At 39.8% G+C, this 20,005-nt stretch overlaps 1 protein-coding gene across 20 annotated transcripts in view; it reads left to right on the forward strand.

The window, feature by feature from the left end:
* The window catches only part of INPP4A (inositol polyphosphate-4-phosphatase type I A), a 213,370-nt gene that overhangs the window by 182,387 nt on the left and 10,978 nt on the right, over nucleotides 1-20,005 (forward strand). For all 20 annotated transcript variants that reach the window (XM_075130681.1, XM_075130698.1, XM_048858480.2 and 17 more), the window contains 7 exons: nucleotides 5,719-5,891; nucleotides 9,390-9,513; nucleotides 10,392-10,518; nucleotides 12,115-12,255; nucleotides 12,840-12,937; nucleotides 16,963-17,075; nucleotides 17,692-17,846. In XM_075130681.1, coding sequence (XP_074986782.1) covers nucleotides 5,719-5,891; nucleotides 9,390-9,513; nucleotides 10,392-10,518; nucleotides 12,115-12,255; nucleotides 12,840-12,937; nucleotides 16,963-17,075; nucleotides 17,692-17,846 — 931 coding nt within the window. The remainder of the gene's footprint in view (nucleotides 1-5,718; nucleotides 5,892-9,389; nucleotides 9,514-10,391; nucleotides 10,519-12,114; nucleotides 12,256-12,839; nucleotides 12,938-16,962; nucleotides 17,076-17,691; nucleotides 17,847-20,005) is intronic.

Here is a 20,005-nt window from a genome sequence, read left to right on the forward strand (position 1 = left end):
GTTAGCAAATCATCATGTTGAAAACGGGGTACCTAAACTTACGTAACTAAGCCCTTGTCAACACTGCAGAGTTACGTCAATGCAGGGCAGCTTACATCGACCCAATTCTGCAAGCATCTACATTAAGGTTTCACTCCCACCAATGTAGCTCACCCACTGCACTGACTTAACTCCACCTTCACGAGAGGCATAGAGTCAAGGTAGACGTAGTTAGGTCAACGCAGTGTCAGTGTAGTTACTGCATTGCTTACATCAACTGTTGCTGGCTTTCTGAAGCCATCCCACCATGCCCTACACTGACGGTTCAATTGGTGCAAGCACTCCTGGTGAAGACACGCACCGCTGACACAAGAAGCAAAGTGTAGACACGCACAAACAATGTAATTATTGCAATGGCTGGATGCCAACATAAATTAGGTCAACTTAATTTTGTAGTGTAGACATACCCAATTCAGAAAAGCACTTAAGCATGTACCTAACTCTCATCGGAGTCAGTGGGGCTTCAAGGCATGCTTAAATATATTATTGAATATGGATGGACTTGAGCCCTGCTGTGCTGAATCAGGGGCTAAACACTTAGGTCAGATCCTGAATGAATAATCTGGTTTTCAGAGCTGCTGAGTAAAAGTGCAGCTTTAGGTGCCCAATGCTTTGATATATGACCCTGCCTTTATTGCTCTATTCTTTTTACTGCTGTCGAAAAGGAAGATATAAACCACACAACACACACACACACACACCTTTCCCCCAGTACACCTCTGTGTGTACACATTAACTTTAATAGACTTTCCAGGGATAAAAGCAATAGGGCTTGCATGCAGTAGTCCTGAGAGGAGCTACTTATACGTCTTGGTGGGTCATTTTCAGTAGCTAATTTCTGTGCTCCATGTCCCATCATCACAGCCTTTCACCTATAGAAGCTCTTTCTCTTCCTCCCATATGCAGTGTTTTTCTGCCTTGGCTGCATTCTTTTAATCTCATTATTTCCATAGGTTCTTCCCTATGGAAAGCAAAATGTCCCTAGAGGTGTCTCCCATTTAGGCCTTCCTCCTGGCTTCCTAATAGCAATAAATAGAGAAGACATATGGAGCCAAATCCTGACATCCTTTACCAAGCAAGACTGTCCTCGACTTCCATGGGTACTGTCTCTTAGTGGGTACTCTGAGATTTGGCCTTCAGTCTGAAGCAACTTTTTAAGATAAATTAGAAACTTTGGTAAAAAGGGGATATTTATAAACAAAATAAACAAATGGCAACTTTGAACATTTTTGACCAGATCTTCAGCCGCTCTAAATCAGCGTAATTGCCCCTCTCACTCCCATCCACACCTCCATTTACTTTGAAAGTTATATTGACTTCAGTGGAGCTATGATAATTTACCCTAGCTATGGATTTGCCTGTCACCAGATCGGGCGCCTCCCGAGAGCCCCGTTGTGGCTCCTGGGCCTTCTTAGACTCCACACATCCTTTTTGTCCATTCACAAACCCCTTCTTGGGATCTGGGTTTATTCAGATAAAATAAACTAAAACGTAAAACTCACTGCTCCAAAACAAAATCCATCCATGTTAGCCTCTTTCCCAGGCCTCTCCTGCTTGGAGCCTCAGTCCCAGGTTCCAGGACTCCCTGCTGAAGTCTCATCACTCATAGTCATCTGTGATCTCCCTGAGCATCTGCACATCACTGCAGCCTCCTGCTGCTCTTTCTAGGGAAATCACCTGATCCATACCCAGGTGTGGCCCCTTAATATCGGAATTGGTTGGCTCCAGCCCTTCAGAGGCAAGCCATCCTGTTAATTGTCCCATAGAGAATGTATTGCCATTAAAGTGTTCTGGTGATTTCATAAAATGTAAGCACAGAGCTCAAGTGTATTGTGTTGTCACAACAGAATTAAAGTACCTGACAGTGTTTCAGAATCTTTTGTTTTATAGAATGTATAGTTCCAACAATAAAATCCTGTTAAGGATATTGTTAAAGAAAACACAAACAAAAACCTGATTGAGGAAAGTGTATATATGAGTACTAAAGACAATTTATTTTAAAACTGCCAGTGGCTGTCCAATCCTGATGTGAATCTGTCAGTTATTATTCCTTTCCTCTTAGTTTATAGTCAGTTGCTGCTGCTACTGTCAGATTTCTTTAATTTACATGTGTGGCATCTCTCCTCTCAACTTAGAGGGAAAAGCAGTGTCACACTGTTAAATGACAGGATTTCAATTTCAGTATTGATGTTCCAAACCATAAATAAAATATACCAATAGAGGAAACGTTAGTGCACTCCCACTGAGCCATGAGAGCTTACGTTACATGACAGCTGAACCTTGGGAAAAAATCCAAGAATTGCATTATCTCTTTGTGAATTCTCTTAGAATCATAGAATATCAGGGTTGGAAGGGACCCCAGAAGGTCATCTAGTCCAACCCCCTGCTCGAAGCAGGACCAATTCCCAGTTAAATCATCCCAGCCAGGGCTTTGTCAAGCCTGACCTTAAAAACCTCTAAGGAAGGAGATTCTACCACCTCCCTAGGTAACGCATTCCAGTGTTTCACCACCCTTCTAGTGAAAAAGTTTTTCCTAATATCCAATCTAAACCTCCCCCACTGCAACTTGAGACCATTACTCCTCGTTCTGTCATCTGCTACCATTTAGAACAGTCTAGAGCCATCCTCTTTGGAACCCCCTTTCAGGTAGTTGAAAGCAGCTATCAAATCCCCCCTCATTCTTCTCTTCTGCAGGCTAAACAATCCCAGCTCCCTCAGCCTCTCCTCATAAGTCATGTGTTCCAGACCCCTAATCATTTTTGTTGCCCTTCTCCAATTTATCCACATCCTTCTTGTAGTGTGGGGCCCAAAACTGGACACAGTACTCCAGATGAGGCCTCACCAATGTCTCTTTTTGTAATGCTACTGATTTACAGTTTGATTAAAACATGTATCCATGTTTTTTAAATGGATTTGTTGACAAAGACATATAATAATTTTGAATTTTAACTCCCCCTGGATTATTTAAAAACTTAAATATTGCCATGTGTTGGAATGGCTACATTCTAGAAGATATTTTCCATTCTTTTTATCCTTTTATACAAAGCTCTTTAAAGAAAATAACGAGAAATATTTTCTTTAAAATCATCTGTATTTTGCTTTCTGAGGGTTCATAGTTCCAGGTTACGGCTGTGACAGCTTCGGTCACAGAGACCACCTTGGGACTGTTACCTGATGTGCTGAAATTACCTCTGAGCCCGTTTTCCCTGATGGCTTGGGACTCCAGAACCCTGCCGTGTTGAGCCAGACACGCTAGTCTGCTGCAGCACAGACCCAGGTCTGAACCACGCTCCCAAAGCTGCAGGCTTTAACTGAAAATCATTCAGCAGGTCACCTATCTCCAGCACCCAGACACCCAGTTCCCAATGGGATCCAAATCCCAAATAAATCCATTTTACTCTGTATAAAGCTTATACAGGGTAAACTCATAAATTGTCCTCCCTCCATGACACTGATAGAGAGAGGCACAGCTGTTTGCTCCCCCAGGTATTAATCGCTTACTCCGGGTTTAATAATAAACAAAAGTGGTTTTTTATTAAGTATAAAAAGTAGGATTTAAGTGGTTTTAAGTAATAACAGACAGAACAAAGTAAGTTACCAAGCAAAATAAAACAAAACACGCAAGTCTAAGCCTAATACATTTAAGAAACTGAATACAGGTAAATCGCACCCTCAGAGATGTTCCAATAAGCTTCTTTCACAGACTAGACTCCTTCCTAGTCTGGGCCCAATCCTTTCCCCTGGTACAGTCCTTGTTCATTCCAGCTCAGGTGGTCTTTAGTAGTTTTTTCATGACTGCAGCGGCAGCCCCCTTCGTTCTGTTCCGCCCCCTTTTATAGCTTTGGCACAACGTGGAAATCTTTTGTGTCTCTGGGTGTCCACCCCTCCTTCTAAATGGAAAAGCACCGGGTTTAAGATGGATTCCAGTACCAGGTGACATTCTTCCCGGTCTAGCTCACAGGAACACAGGAAGGCTTACAAGTAAACAGAGCCATTTACAACCAATTGTCCTGGTCAATGGGAGCCATCAAGATTCCAAGCCATCATTAATGGCCCACACTTTGCATAATTACAATAGGACCTCAGAGTTAACTTCATATTTCTAGTTATAGATACAAGAATGATAAATACATACAAATAGGATGAACACATGCAGTAGGTTATAAGCTTTGTAATGATACTTTACAAGAGACCTTTTGCATAAAGCATATTCCAGTTACATTATATTCACATTCCAGGCATATTTTCATAAAGCATATGGAGTGCACCATCACAAGGGCATTTGATTATTTTGGAAAAACTGTATAATAGAGAATAAAAGACAAGCTGTAATTCTTTGTTAGCTCTTCTGAGCTTTCCTGCTACTAAAGTAAGGTAATTATATCCAGTGGAACAGAGCCAAATAACTTCCTTTCATTCAGTTTTAGATTATCTGTCTCCTGCATAGGACAGAGGTTTTAAAAGCACAATACTTCTGGACTTGTCATTTATGATGTTTCTGTTAGCAAGTTTCCATAACTTCCCTCTTTGGATGGTTATCAGGGAAACTTGTATTGTTGTTGGCTCTTAACCATAGACTTCAATTGAAATCCTGACAGCTTCCTGTCAGAGGCCTGAAGTGATCCTGTTTTTGCATGACTATGCAAAAACATCACCTTGTATGGTGCGGCCAGTCTGGTGGTGATATGACTTCCATTTCGGGACTGTACTGCATGTTAAAAATAAAAGTGATTTAAATAGCTGTTTTCCCTTTTTAAATTTCTATTTTAAAAAAGACCAAAAGCAGAACACCTTTCTACCCTGTCTTGTACTGTGGAAAAAGTTTCAGCACAGTGTCTGATTAACTTTTTTCACAGAATGATGAAAGTGGGCTTAAAAAATTGGAGGATGGTTAAGATGTGGGGAGGGAAGAAAGGAGTAGAATAATGGAAAAACTGAACTACTGGGACTTCTTATGGTAAATGAGTTTTAGAGAGGAAGGGTGGTGTAATGGTTAGGGTACTAGCATGGGAATCATGGGAATCTTAGGGTCCGTTCCCTGCTCTGTCACTGGCTTCATGGGTGACCTTGGGGAAATCACTTAGTCTTGCTGTAAAATGGGGATAATAAGACTTTCCTACCTCACAGGGGTGTTCTGAGGATAAATACATTGGGGATTGTGAGGTGCTGGGAGCCATGTAAGTACCACAGAAGGGTAAAATAGATTTAGGAGAAGCCTTTTTGACACCAAGGGGCAGAAGAAATTTAGTAGCAATTAGCTATACTATATATCTGTCATAGAATACAGTTTCGCTTTCTTTCTTCCTATGTTCCTCCTCTTTCATAGTGCTTTATAAATCAGTTATTCTGCTGCCTGCTCTTTGTAGGCAAATACGGCAGCTATTATATGCTGAAGAATATCCACCACCCCAGCCTTGCACAGGAGAGCATTCTTTATTGATCTATTGTAATAACAAGTCTTTTTAAGGACATTACAGTATGGTACTGAATAGCACTGGAAATAAATGGGCCAACCAGGAAAAATAAGCTGCTATTAGACTGTGCTAAATACCCTGTTATCAATAGAGTTCTACTTCAAATTGAGCCAGAAGGTTTCTTAGGACAATGGCTTTAACATTTTTTTTCTTTTTCAAAATAAAAGTGTTTAAAATGTCTTTTTAAAATTTTTTTTTTAACCAGGTGAATGGAGTGAAGCTCTTTATCCCTTGCTGACAACGCTCACGGACTGTGTAGCCATGATGAGTGACAAGGCGAAGAAAGCTATGGTCTTTTTGTTAATGCAAGATAGCGCTCCTACAATAGCTCTGTGCCTGAGCCTTCAATATCGCAGGGATGTTGTCTTCTGCCAAACTGTAAGCAAGAAAGTTGCCTGATATGATTACAGTTAGACTTGTGGTGGGTTTTCTAGGAGTCTGAGAGACTAATGTAGTTAGAACTGATAATGATCTTTTATACTTACTGTCTTAACAGCAGTGCAGAAATCAAATGCAGCCTCCCCGCTTGTGCACCATGCTGTTTGGATATAGCCATAGGAAAAATAGTACTGCATATAGGTACCTACCAATAAAATGAATTGTCTGCCCTCTCTGTCCTGTATATTCATTTAAAAATTATGCTAATTTAGTAGAGCTGTCAATTAATCACAGTTAATTCACACGATTAACTAAAAAAAATTAATCGTGATTAAAAAAATTGATCGCGATTAATCGCAGTTTTAATCGCACTGTTAAACAATAGGATACCAATTGAAATTTATTAAATATGTTGTTTTTCTACATTTTCTTATATATTGTATTCTGTGTTGTCATTGAAATCAAAGTGTATATTATTTTTATTACAAATATTTGCACTGTAAAATGATAAAAGAAATAGTATTTTTCAGTTCACCTCATACAAGTACTGTAGTGCAATCAATCTCTTTGTCTTGAAAATGCAACTTACAAATGTAGATTTTTTTTGTTACATAACTGCACTCAAAAAAACAAAACAGTGTAAAACTTCAGAGCCTATAGGTCCACTCAGTCCTACTTCTTGTTCAGCCAATCGCTAAGACCAACAAATTTGTTTACATTTACAGGAGATAATGCTGCCCTCTTCTTATTTACAATGTCACCAGAAAGTGAGAACAGGCATTTGCCTGGCACTTTTGTAGCTGGCATTGCAAAATATTTACGTGCCCGATATGCTAACCATTCATATGCTCCTTCATGCTTCGGCCGCCATTCCAGAGGACATGCTTCCATGCTGATGACGCTCATTAAAAAAATGAGTTAATTAAATTTGTGACTGAACTCCTTGGGGGAGAATTGTATGTCCCCTGCTCTCTTTTACCCACATTCTGGCATATATTTCATGTTCATGATCAGCAAAACATTTCTTCATGACCTGCAATAGATTATTGCCTGCATTAAGTGCAAAACTGACAAATATCATTTTTAATATGTTACTTAAAGCAGGGCTACAAAATGTATCAGATATCAGTGGCAGGATTTGAGGAGGAGAGAACCAACAAGGTCTAAGGCTATGTCTATGCCATTCTTGAAGGTGTAATTTGAAGTTTAGGCAGGCATACATGCACTACCTAGCTAGCACAGCTAAAAATAGCAGTGAAGTCATGGCTTCATGGGCTATTACAAGCCCTCCTGGGTCCCCTGGCCATGCGCTCATGTTGCATGCATTGCAGCCAGTGCTGCCGTGTCTTCGCTGCTATTTTTAGTGAGATAGTTAGATTAAGCTAGAGTGGCTATGTGTATCTGAGCTGCAGTCACACTTCTGACTGCAGTGTAAACATGGCTTGAGAGTAATTCCCTGGAGAGAAGTCTAGCTCCCAACCCCAGCTGCTTGGAAAGGTAAGGGTGCTGGGATTTCTACTCAAGTGCTGTCCCTGGACCCTGCTTGGGGGCTCAGACTTTTCTGTCTGCCTCTGACTAGAAGATGTCTGATAAATTTGAAGGGCTTCCCACATGTCTGTCTACTGAAAGACAGAAGGAACTTTCGCACTCTCTTCTCGCACCTGATAGGGCCAGTATACACTACCGCGTAAGTCGATCTAACTTACATCACTCAAGGGTGTGAAAGACATCCCCCAATCAACGCACATTAGATTGACCTAAACGCTATCCACACCAGTGCTATGTCGGGGGAGAGCGTCTCCCACTGACATCGCTTCTGCTTCTCGCTAAGGTGGAATAATTATGCTGATGGGAGAGCGCTCTTCTGTCGGCATAGTGTGTCTTCGCCAGATGTGGTACAGCGGTGCAGCTGCGCCAATGTAGCACTGCAGTGTAGACTTGCCCATAGCCTCCTGACTACTCTGTGCCTTCTGCCCTCCTCCTCAGGCTTCCGTTTTCCAGGGTCTCCTCCTCCTGTGAATAGCTCCAGAGCCCATCTCTGCTGTTTCTCCTAGCTTTCCCAAACAACAGCAGAGTGAAACTGACTTGGTTATTGTTAGTTTTACTGTTGCTCTTGGGGTTTTGAATAGTAGAAATGAAAACTTGATGGGAGTCAGTTTTCACTCAGCTGCCGCTTGGCATAGCTCTTAGCAGGAGCTGCAGCACAGGTGCTGGAGCCATCTCTCTGCTGTGTCGGATAGATATTTCCTCTAGGGTTCAGTTTCAGAAGTCTGAGTATTGGTTCACATTTGCTACAATTGGGTGCCATAATATTTTAAATTAAAGCTTAAATTTTGAGTAATTTATACTTACTTTCCTCCTGTTCACCAGGGAAAGCTGACAATTTGCCATTGGCGAGTAGGCAAGTAGATTATTCTATGCCCTCTCATAGTCACACAGTCTTTGCTTAAACACATCAGTGCTACTTGACATCAGCTAAATTGGAGGTTCGTTCTGCTAACTCACTACACGCCATAGAAAAAAACATACTCAAATTCTCCTTACAGATACTCCTTATGATTTTAAATCTTGGTGCTCTAGTTATACTTTGTCTAATAACCTCAAATCATCAAGTTTAATTTTACAGTAACCGTTACCTAGTTTAAATAGTTCAAATAGCCCTTAGCCATCTTCTTTCAGCCTAAATGATCCCCCAAGGAATTTTCATATGGGGATCAATTCAGAGACTATTTTATACAAAAAGCAATTGATAATATGGGCATTTTCTGTAAACCACTTGCTGCTGTTAACAAGATCTGTTTTGAATAAAAAAAATGTCCCCCTCATAAATCAAACTTATTTCTTCGGCTTAATTTTGCAGTGAAGTCATAATCCTGTGTTAGTGGCATCAGTCACTTGCCTTGGAAATGACTGTGTTGTTACAAACACGGAATTAAGACTCCACCACAGTACTGGGACCTGATCCTGAGAAGTGCTCAGCACCAGCTGCTTCCACTGAAGTCAGCAGGTGTTCTGTGGTTCACAACACTATAGAGAAATGTTTGCATAATAAAAACAAGCATTGTAGCCTTTAAACTTTTTTTAAAATGTCAGTGGAATGATATCTGTTATTAATATTAAATCTAAGTTTCAGAGTTAAAACTAGTTATGTCTTTTATACCTGTAATTGAAATTGTTTTCCAAGGAAATCTTGAAGATTGATTAATAAAACCTAGATTCTAATACAACAGGTGGAAAACTGGTCATGTGAACAAAACTAATAGACTAATAGACTAATAGACCTGAAGGCAACAGGAATCCCTGTAAATCAAATAAAATATTTCCCATTTTTTATTAATATTTCTCTTTAACTGTGAGGAAGGAGTGTCACTTTTAAAGAAAGAGTATCAGTTTGACAGCTTGTTACAGCATCTCTTAGATATTACGATGCTTTCATTTTGGATTAGAGAGACATATTATCTAGAGTTATTTTACTTTTGTATTTCTTCTGTTCTGTAGCTGACAGCTCTTATTTGCGGTTTCATTATCAAGCTGAGGAACTGCCTGCATGATGATGGATTCCTAAGGCAGCTCTACACCATTGGTCTGCTGGCGCAGTTTGAAAGCCTTTTGAGCACATATGGTAAAATCACTCTACATGGGTCAAGGCGGGTGACATTATTTATGAATTGACAAGTTCAGCTTAATATAGACCACAGTTGCAAAATGAGTGTGCAGGATTTGGAGTAATTTGCAGTTCAGCAACAAAAAAGAATTTTGAACTGAACCATAAAACAAAATTATTGTTTAAATATTTAGTCAGCTCCTGAAATAGAAGCTTCGTATTTTTTTTCATTTAAATGATTTATATTTCATAACATAAAAGATTGTGGTTACTTGATCATACTTCTTCTTTTCTGAAGAGAAATGGAATTAAACTCCACCACGTTAAGAGGAACTATTTGCAAAAAATACAATTTGCACTTTCTTGAACCTCCTTAAATACATAATAGAAAGAGAGACTGAAGCGGTATTAGGAGTTATGACTCTATGAATAAATCCAGTATCCACTCATACTACTGTGCAGTATGGAATTAATGCTTTTTGAGCTGATGACAAATAGAAAGAATACCGTGGTTATGGATATGACCAGCCTCTGAAGCATTTGCTAACATTATTTAACAATGGAAAAAGAATATGAAGTATACTTTAAGGTTGTAGCCATGCATATGTTTTCCATCTTTACCAAGATTCATAAAGCCAGTTAAGACTCCAGTCTTGCAATCAGATCAACGTTTATTTATCTTTATGTTTGTGAGAGGCTCATTAATGTCAAAGGTTTTTAGCATGGAGGCAAGGGGCTATCCAGGTAGATCCAGCTGAAGGATAAGGGTCTCCTAATTTCTTCATAATGCTGGTGAACCCCAATCATATCAAGTATGTATATGAGACTGGATAAGAGAAAATTGTTTATTCATGGAAAGTAATTACTGCAATCCACTTTTCCGCTCCTTGATTTAGGTGAAGAGCTGGCAATGCTGGAGGACATGAATTTGGGAATAATGGATTTGAGAAATGTAACCTTTAAAGTAACTCAGGCCACATCAAATGCATCTGCTGACATGCTGCCAGTCATTACAGGAAATCGGTAAAAACAAAAACAAAAAAAAACCCACACCCCGAACGGAGGAGAAGGGGGGCAGTGGGACTTGAAGAAGAAAAGATAAAAATATACTTGAACCTCAGGTGGAAAATAGCCAAAATCTGGATATATTTTACAATCCCAACATTTCAAACCAAATGATTTTGAAGCTGGTCTTGATAGTAAAATATAGCAATAGTAAAAATTTAACAGCTAAACTGATAAGTGCATCAGAAGATGAAGCCAGAAAAATGACAAACTTGTTATCAAGTGTAAATATTAAGTTGTCCTGGCTTTTCATAATCACAAGGGTTTCAAGCATTTTTGAAGTCTCATCTTAAAAAGATAAAAAAATAAAAAGTCTATTTGAATTAACAAAAGGCTGTTCTCCAATATGCACTAGGATTTGTTACAGCATTATTCTGGTGAGAATAGCAAAGCTTTCACACCGCCAGGACAACACATTGAATCAGACACTGCAACCTGCCCTCTAGTCAGTTAGACCGCAGTCCTGCTCCTGGCACAATACCAGCATACCCTTGCATCCATGCGGAGTCCCATTGCAATCAGCAGGACTCTGCACAAATGCAGGGATTTGCCCATAGGGAGCTGGTATCGAGATCGGGGCTTTAGCTAGGGAAGGGCAGGACCTTCGCTGAACTGAATGTGTTTCTTTGCAATTTAGTTAAGATTTTAACTGATGTACTTTTAGTTCAATAAGAGAAGAAAAATACAGGAAATAATGTTATTTTAAACCAACACAAGGGCAAAACAAGATATTGGGGACATTAAATATAGACATAAGCGTGTCTTTTCACCTTCAGTTAGACTACAGAAAATGAAGCATCATTTCTAAAACCAAATTGTAATTTTTGTGTTAGCTTTATGTTGAGGGGAAATTGCTGTTTGTGTGTTCTGCTTTTGTCCACTAAAAATTACAAATTTGGTCTAAACAATGCTCTTTCCCCTCCATCCAGTGTAAGACAGACTGACTTTTTTAATGCAATATTTTCTTAAGCTCCTTAGCGCAGTGCTTGAAAGCTTTTTAAATTACCATTGTGGTCAGAAAAATGCTGTAAAAATTCCATATTTGTTCTTTCATTGTCCTCCCTAACAAATTGCCCATTTTACATGTACCGCACCCTCCAATCCATAAACAGCAGTCCTGCAAATTCAACCTGGGGCTTGTAAGTCAATTGGGTTCTTCTTGCTTCTGTATCATCATTAGTAATAAAGATTTTGAAATCAAAATTACCAGACTGTTGATGTTGTGTGAGGCTCACTAACATCCAGCTTGTTCTCCCAGAGCTGTGTGCACTCTGCAGTACTAAATTAAGTGAAAACTAATTTTTGACAGTGAGGTAAACAGATAAAATACAAAAGATAAACACATCAGGACGTAAGCTAAGTGCTGCAGTTTTTGAATTGCTTTCTTTTCTAATCAGTACGAAGCTTAAAAGCACTAGCGTGTCTTTGATACCCTATTAATAATTTGCTGTATGTTCAGCTATTATTCTTTGAAAAAGAAGCGTCACATTTTTAAAAATACAGGTCAGTAAGCAAATGTCTCAGTTGTAATATTTTCCGTTTGTTTGTTTGAAGTGATGGATTTAATGTGAGGATTCCTTTGCCAAGCGCCTTGTTTGATTCGTTGCCCCGGGAAATTCAGAGCGGCATGTTACTGAGAGTTCAGCCTGTTCTTTTCAACGTGGGAATTAATGAGCAGCAAACCCTAGCAGAGAAGTACATATCCAATCACAAAAATTCAACCTTAAATGATGCTAGATAATCTTTTACCCTGCTGGAAATACATTTCTGCGATGATGGAATACCTTGCATTATTGTCATAAAAGAAAATGAATGCTGGATAAATAAAAGCATGTTTCTCAGTCACATATCTTTGGATCAGTGACTACAGCCTTCTCCTTAGTCCTGATCGTCATTGTTTTGTACCCCTTTTACCTGTCTCTGGCAAAACAACAGGGCAAAAGTTCTCAGCAAAAGTTTCAGATGGTGTTTTCCCAATCAAAATTAACTTGAAATTTCTAAATAAATGGGCTTTTAATATTGAAAGATAGAGAAACCAAGATTTTAAGTATTAACTGCCATAACCTGTGAGTGCGTGTGTGTATGCACCTACATATAATTTTATTCCTGGAATAAATCTCTTTATCTTTGTGTACTGTACTCACTGTCTGAGTAGAGGTTTGAACTTTCAGGATTTTCACAGGCTGAATCTTTGTCACCCTCTCATGCTTAAATATCAGAAAAGAAAAGGAGTAAAGGTATCTCTGGGCTAATGTTGTTCCCTTTTCTCATCTTTAAAGGTTTGGAGACACGTCGTTACAAGAAATAATTAATATGGAGAGTTTAGTTCGGTTGAATTCCTATTTTGAGCAGTTCAAGGAAGTTTTGCCTGATGATTGTAAGTACTCAGTAACTTATAGCAGGTAGACCTAATACAGTATTTTTCATTTAAATAGCTGACTAGTTTGTATCAAATTAAATGTTGAAACTACTGCAGTATCAATGGCATCAGAGCAGTGATGAAACTATGTGTTGCAATTGCAGAGTTAAATAGTGTTGTATAAAATGATTTGAGGCTCACTCTGATTCAATTTTTATCCTTCACTGAGTGGTATATTTACTTATAAAATATATGACTGCTGGGGGAAAATTAGACGAGTGAATATTTTCACAGCTGGTACCATGGCAGAAACTCTGCCTGCTGCTATGGTAGTATTCTTCACATGCATGATGGTCTGTTGTGAGATTGAGACACCACACCCTGGACACAGTCCATCCCTCCTGCCTTTCCTTTTAAGCTCCTGTGAAATGTTAGCATTTGTAGCCAGTGAGGTTGCTTTAAAGAGTGGAGAACCAGCTGCTAGAGCAGGTATGGAAGCTACAAGTCAAAATTCCACTCTGTATGAGGGCAAACTTCTTGTACATTTTTCCTTTTCTTTTATCTGGAGGCAGGGACTTTGCATGGGACCACAAAATAAGATAGAAATCAGTTGGCACAACTCTGAAGTCACAACCTTTCCTCATACACAAAAACCAGTGGGCTCCAAACCACATTTATGGGATTTGCATCAGACACATACATACACAGAAACAAACACATAAGCATTTGAAAGGCCGGTAACAATGCCAGGGAGATCCCTCCTTCCCCAAACTAAGGCATGTTATTCCCTTCCTCCTTTGCACAGAGGAATATGGGACACTGCCCACCTTTTTAATCACAGTCAGAGGCCAGATTGCATTCTCAATTATACTGGATTTATCCTGGTGCAGTTGAGAACAGAATCTGGCCCCTGGTCTCCAAGTTCCCATTAATCCTGCGTAATCACATTCTGTGACGACTTCACCTACAAAAACTACATTTGATTTTAATGTAATAGTTTGGTGCCACATGTTAAATAATATAATTAACTTTCAGTCTCCTTCTGTTTTTCCTCTCTCTTCATTCTTCTTTATTTTCTTGTCTATGTGAGGAATTATTCAAATCATTTTTTCTTCCCTCTCCAATTCTGTCCTCTCTGTTTTGTTCACTCCTCTCCCTTCTCTCTCCCTTGGCTCATTTAATTCTGTCTCTTGCTTTGCTAGCTCTCACTCTTTCTTTCCTGAGCATTCCTTATCCTACAGTCTGTTTTCGTGCCCCTGTGAGAGACGAACTAAGCTAGGAAGAACAGACCGTGTCCTGTTGTCCACCAGTCTTTATCTTCTTCTGATCTTCCCTAGTCTCTTTCTGATACTCACTGCAGCTCCATCTTTTTTTCATTGTCCCTCCTCTTACCTTGAGTGTCTTCCTCTCCTACACCTCTCTTGTTTGTGTCCTTTGTGGAGCTGGAAGGAGGTATGATACTTTCTGAATTAAAACCCTGGGACACCTCTTTGATGGTGTCTTTAGCATGGTGAAATAGTCATTCAAATGACAAAAGTACATCTTATTGTAAAAAGTGGTGTCTGGTGCTATACTTCCAGCTTCCACCTCAATACCAACATGTACATATTTTCTGCACTAGAAGCTTTCTTACAGTAACTTAATGTTCTGAGTAAATTTATCTTGAAACTTTGTTAAGGAAAAGTTAGCACATGTGATTCCATTTTGGTTTAGGGCCCACCATTGTCTAAAAGCAAGCACATCATGCTCCAGGAGGAGTGTTCCTTAGATACTGCATTCCTGTGAAAATCCTCCTCCTTGTCTCCAGCCTGCCTTGACTCCCGGTATCTGTTCTTTATCTGTCCCTAACTCCCTATCTCCTGGCCTTTGATGTGAGGCCTCCCATCCTGATAATAAAAGTTACTGATGCATTGCTTTAGGACCATGCTGTGTAATTAACATACTAGTTTAGCACGAGGAATGCACCAAGCAGGGATAGGTGGTAGATGAGAAAAGGGTTTGTTTATTGGCTAAGGTTTCTGATGCACGAGGGCAACATGCTTTGCTAAGAGGTATATAACCTTTGTATAATCTGTATTCGGGGTCCCCTCCTGGCTAGCAGGGAGGCACCACGCTCGAGCGTAATAAACTTGGTGTTTTTTGGGAACTCTGCAGTTGTGGACTTAGTTCATGTGCCTCAGCCTAGATTCGAACTGTGTGTGTCCTGCCAGGTATAATTTGCAGCAGTTGTGTGCGTGTCCTTCCAGGTATAATTTGCAGCAGTTGTGCGCGTGTCCTACCACGTATAATTTGTAACAAACATTGAAAAAGTGTCACTAATATGTACTTTGAGCGAAAGAACAGCTTTGATAGTGTCTATACCCATTTGGCTTTTCTCTTCACTCCAAGTACCATTCATCACACTGGATTTCCTGCCACTGGAGTGTTTGCTCTGTGTTTACCAGGAATGAATTCTGCTTGGTATTACAATACATCTTGAACAAATGTTTTGTGATTATACATTAACCAGATACTCTGATTAGTGATGTGAAAAATTGGGACATTTCAGGTGCCTCAGAAAAAGTTTCTGGGACATCCTATGAAAAGCTGGGATAAAACCAGATGTATGCTTACAGGAGGGAAGGAAGTCAGAGCAGTTCTCTTCCTGCTTCTATTCCAAGCACAGAGTGGCATTATTTGAGTAGGGTTACAAGCTGAAACAGGCACTATTCTCCATGAGCCCATGTCCAACTCATGCAGAGCAAGGAGAGTGTCTAACAATTTCCCCAGCTGATGTCGGGCTGCAAAGCAGATGGTTGGTATCAGCAACTACATAAGTGCAAAGGACGAATGGCCGTTGGTGAAACTGCTGGTCCTTTGTTCAAGGGAAAAAGTGCTCTGGGAGACACAGATTACTTAAATGGAGACTCAGGAGGAGTCAACCAGGGTCAATGCCTCCCAAAAGCAACTTCTCTGCTTTTCTCCTATTGCCAGAAGAAACTTCCTGCAGGACCCTCCAGACTTGTAAGATCTAAGCACCTCAGGACTTCAAGTGCATGAATTACTCCTGGCTGGAGAGAGGATATGAAGTGTGTTTCTCCTCTATTTTATCCTCTTGGCCTGTTGAGAAACATTTGGAATGTACACCCTCCTCACAGCAGGCAATCTCTCTGTGTAGGGAGCCAGCAGGGCAGACCATTAAGAGTAGCTATTCTCATGGCTTGCTGGTGCCCTGATACCATCTGAGAGAAGAGCCGTGGTCCAAAAACTGAATCACATGGTTCACAGCATGTTATTTTGTCAGATAATAATTCTCTAACAATATATATCACCTCATTTATCCAGTTGCAGCTTTAAGATGTGTACAATGTCGTTACTTTGTAGTAATTGCTGTACAGGACCTTGATACTTGTGTACTAAATAATATATAACACTTGGATTATAAAGAGAGGTGACCACTGAAATTTCCATGGCATTTTGAAGGGCTGTCAGTTTCCTTCAGTAGGAGTTTAATCAAAGACCTTAATTAATTTGAGTTCAGTATTAATAAACAATCCACAGAATGCTGAGTCCTGCAGGGACATCACTCAGTAATGACTTCTCTGACCACCTGAATAATGCTGACAGGAATCTGAAAGTTTGTGGATGCTGTGATGTTGGACATTGAAGGGAGGGCAGAAAGTAAAATGAGATTTCCAGAGTTATTGCAGGGACAGGTGCAATCCACTATGGCCTCTTGAAGGGGGAAATATGACACCCAACATATAGGATAGTAAACTGATCCTGTTTTCCTGTGTGATTACTTTGCAGTCATATTCTGAGTTCCCAGAGACTGAAATCCTGTGAATATACCGTAAATATTGCAGTTTAGTTTAGCTTTAAATGAAGCTTTAATTTGGGCTGTTTAATAGTGCTAAGTAGTTCAGAGTTGTAAAGCTCTGATGAGTTGAGGAGAACATGGCTGAGGTTCTAGCTGGTACATGTAACAGTTCAGCTCAGCCCTGAGAAGTTATCATTGTGTAACCAATGGCCACTAATGAGTAGGAGTTGTTTTTATTTTGTAGGCCTACCTCGATCTCGTAGTCAGACGTGCCTGCCTGAACTGTTAAGGTTTTTGGGACAGAATGTACATGCAAGAAAAAATAAGAATGTTGATATTCTTTGGCAAGCTGCTGAGGTATTTATCATTCTGATTATTGCCACGCTCTGACAGTCTGTTTTGTACATGTACAGTATATACTCCCCTTTCTTCTTTCAAGTTTATTTTTATAACCTATATTTCCAAATTTCCCAGTTGTCTTGCAAGTAAATTTTTAAGCGGCCCCTACCCAAATCTCTAAGGTGGGAAAGGAAAGTATCCACCTTTAAATCCAATAAATTCTTCACACAGCTATTAGAGGGTGTTTTGGTGGAAGGGTTGGAAGATGTCTTTCCACATAGAGAATCTCACCATTCTCCTCTGGCCTATAGAATAAGAGACCAGTCTGACAAGCAGATGTCAGAAATCACTAGATTAAAAATGTAAAACACTATCTAAAAGCTCTGTCCAAAATTAAAGACAAATCTTATTACCATCTTGGTGAAATGTCTTTCCAAAATAACTTTTTCCCACAACACCAGTAATTAAAGGTACAGTGGTTCCATCACGCTGCCTCTAATACTAAGACTTTGACATCGGAGATCTAAAGTGTGAGCTGATGCAAAATGCAATTTGAGAGGGAAAATAAGTGTGTTCTCTTAGCCAGAGTGTTTCCCACAAAGAAGAAATAATGAATTGTATATCCCACTTCTAGATATGCCGGAGACTAAATGGTGTTCGATTTACAAGTTGTAAAAGTGCCAAGGACAGGACAGCCATGTCAGTGACTCTAGAGCAGTGTTTGATCCTGCAGCATGAACATGGAATGGCTCCTCAGGTCTTCACCCAGGCACTGGAGTGCATGAGGAGGTAAGAGTTGGACTGCTCACTTGTCACTTATTCCTAATTCAGGATCCATGTAAACTGCAGATGAGTGGTTGTCTCTCTTTGGGAAAGGATCAGTTCCATCAAAAAAAAAGTAAAATAAACCCCACAGGCTATAGCTGGCTGTCAGACTGTCTCTCTTTCAATCTTAAATTCCTTGACCTGTGCAAAGTAAAATTGATTATTGCCGAATTTGCACAACGTGCTCTTTAAGGGGCAAGAAACAATTTGTAACCTTAGTTTTCGACAATGTATTGGAAGTGTTCAGAGAAGCACATAAGAGAGAACTTTCAAACAGACTGTCAGTGCTGAGCTACCAGTTGAGCATAGAAGACTAATGCCCCCTTGAAAGTCACAATGATTGTGACATACCCTTGGCTGCCATTATGGTGCTATCTTTTTAATTTAGTTTTTGATCAGGAGGTTTTCTCAGAGATGACCTTTCTGTTCTTTCTTACGTGAAGGGTTCGCATCTGCAGGTTGCACTGGTTTGCTATGCTTACTCCTTAGCAGTGAAACAGTTTGCTCACTGGGCAAATTGTCATTATGAGTGTTTCATGATACAGCAACCAAACCCCATCAAACCTGTCAGTGTTCTGTTTTCATCAATTTAACAATGTTCTGTATTCTGAAGCAGCAGACATGTTTGCAGAGTTAAATACTAAAAAAAAATATCTGTTTATTGTTGTTCAATGCCTTGTTTCAAGCACTGCTGGAAAACTCCATATTTCACATACCAAAAGAAAGGATAAGAAATCCAGTTTTAGTCTCTATTAATGTAGTTCAGCAATGCTGTTGAGTCCTGTTTTTGACATTCACTCTTACTGAACGTATTGTACTGTGTGTCTTCTCACCAAATTCTCTAAAGTGTTCAATTCTCTTATCCTTTCTGTATGTTTTTGCTATTTGACCCTTTCTTAATCTTCAATTGCCTACAAGAAAATACTTCACATGATACAGCCTCTTACTCTGGTAAATTTTGTTTTTTAAATGATTTCACTCCTAGATTTGATTGGTTGTCAGTAGTCTTTCTTTTTCTCACTTAGTTTAATGGTTTTGTAATAGTGGACTCATTCATGCTATGTATGAAACCTGTGCAATCCCTTGATGTTAGAACCTGAGGTATCTTGACACAGCACCTTAAGTAGTAATAATGTTACAAAGTACTATATAGCAGAAATTCTGTACACAATAGCAAACAAAAGGCCAATAAAGCCAGACACCTCCAGATCCGAAGTCTGACTGTCATCCAAGGTATTTGGATCTAATCACCGTCAGCAGTATAGTTCCTTTTTAGTATAGCTAAGTTGGATCTTTTCAGTGATACTATCCATCGGATAACATGGAGGGAAATGGATCTGTTTTTAAAGTGCAATTTTGCAGTTAGCCTTAGGTCACATTCAAGTGCCAGATTAGTGAGGAACTTTCCTCCTCCATTTCTCTTTCCTTTATAAAGTTATTCTCACTATGAGCATTTCACTTTGTCAAATGAAATACATACTATTAGGCGCAATCTAGTATGTTCCTAATGTAGCATTTTTTGCTCTTTAGGAGTGTCTGCATAAGCCTGGGATAAATGTAACTGACCTGGATGCCTGTGGTATTCAGTTTTATATTACGTGAGTTGGTAAAGAGGTGACTTCCTATGGCCTGGCCTACCCTAGAAAATTAAATCAGCTTAATTATGTTGCTCAGGAAAGTGAAAAATCCACATCCATGAGTGGTGTAGTTAAACTGACCTAATCCCCAGTATAGGCAGCGCTAAGTCGATGGAAGAATTTTTCTGTCAACCTAGCTACTGCCTCTCGGGGCAGTGGATTACCTAGGCCGACAGGAGAATCCCTCCTGTCAGCATAGGTGGCGTTTCTGCTGAAGTGGCGCAACTGCAGTGGTGCAGCCATGCCGCTGTATCATTTCAAGAGTAGACAAGCCCTACATCTCCTGTGCTTCTGTTTTTTCTTTTCCTTTTCCCATCCTTCTCTTCGTTTTCCATTCTCTGTTTTTCAACCTTGATGTATGTCTTCCTGTCACTTTCAGTGCTGCTTCTTCCCTCCCTCCTTCTTCTTTACCCTCATGTTGTCTTCTCTCTCTCTCTCCTTCCCCGTATTCTGTTTCTTCTCCTCTCATCAATCTTTTCCTTGTCC

Source organism: Caretta caretta, chromosome 1 (genome assembly GCF_965140235.1).
Source record: "Caretta caretta isolate rCarCar2 chromosome 1, rCarCar1.hap1, whole genome shotgun sequence".
Classification (NCBI taxonomy): Eukaryota; Metazoa; Chordata; order Testudines; family Cheloniidae; genus Caretta; species Caretta caretta.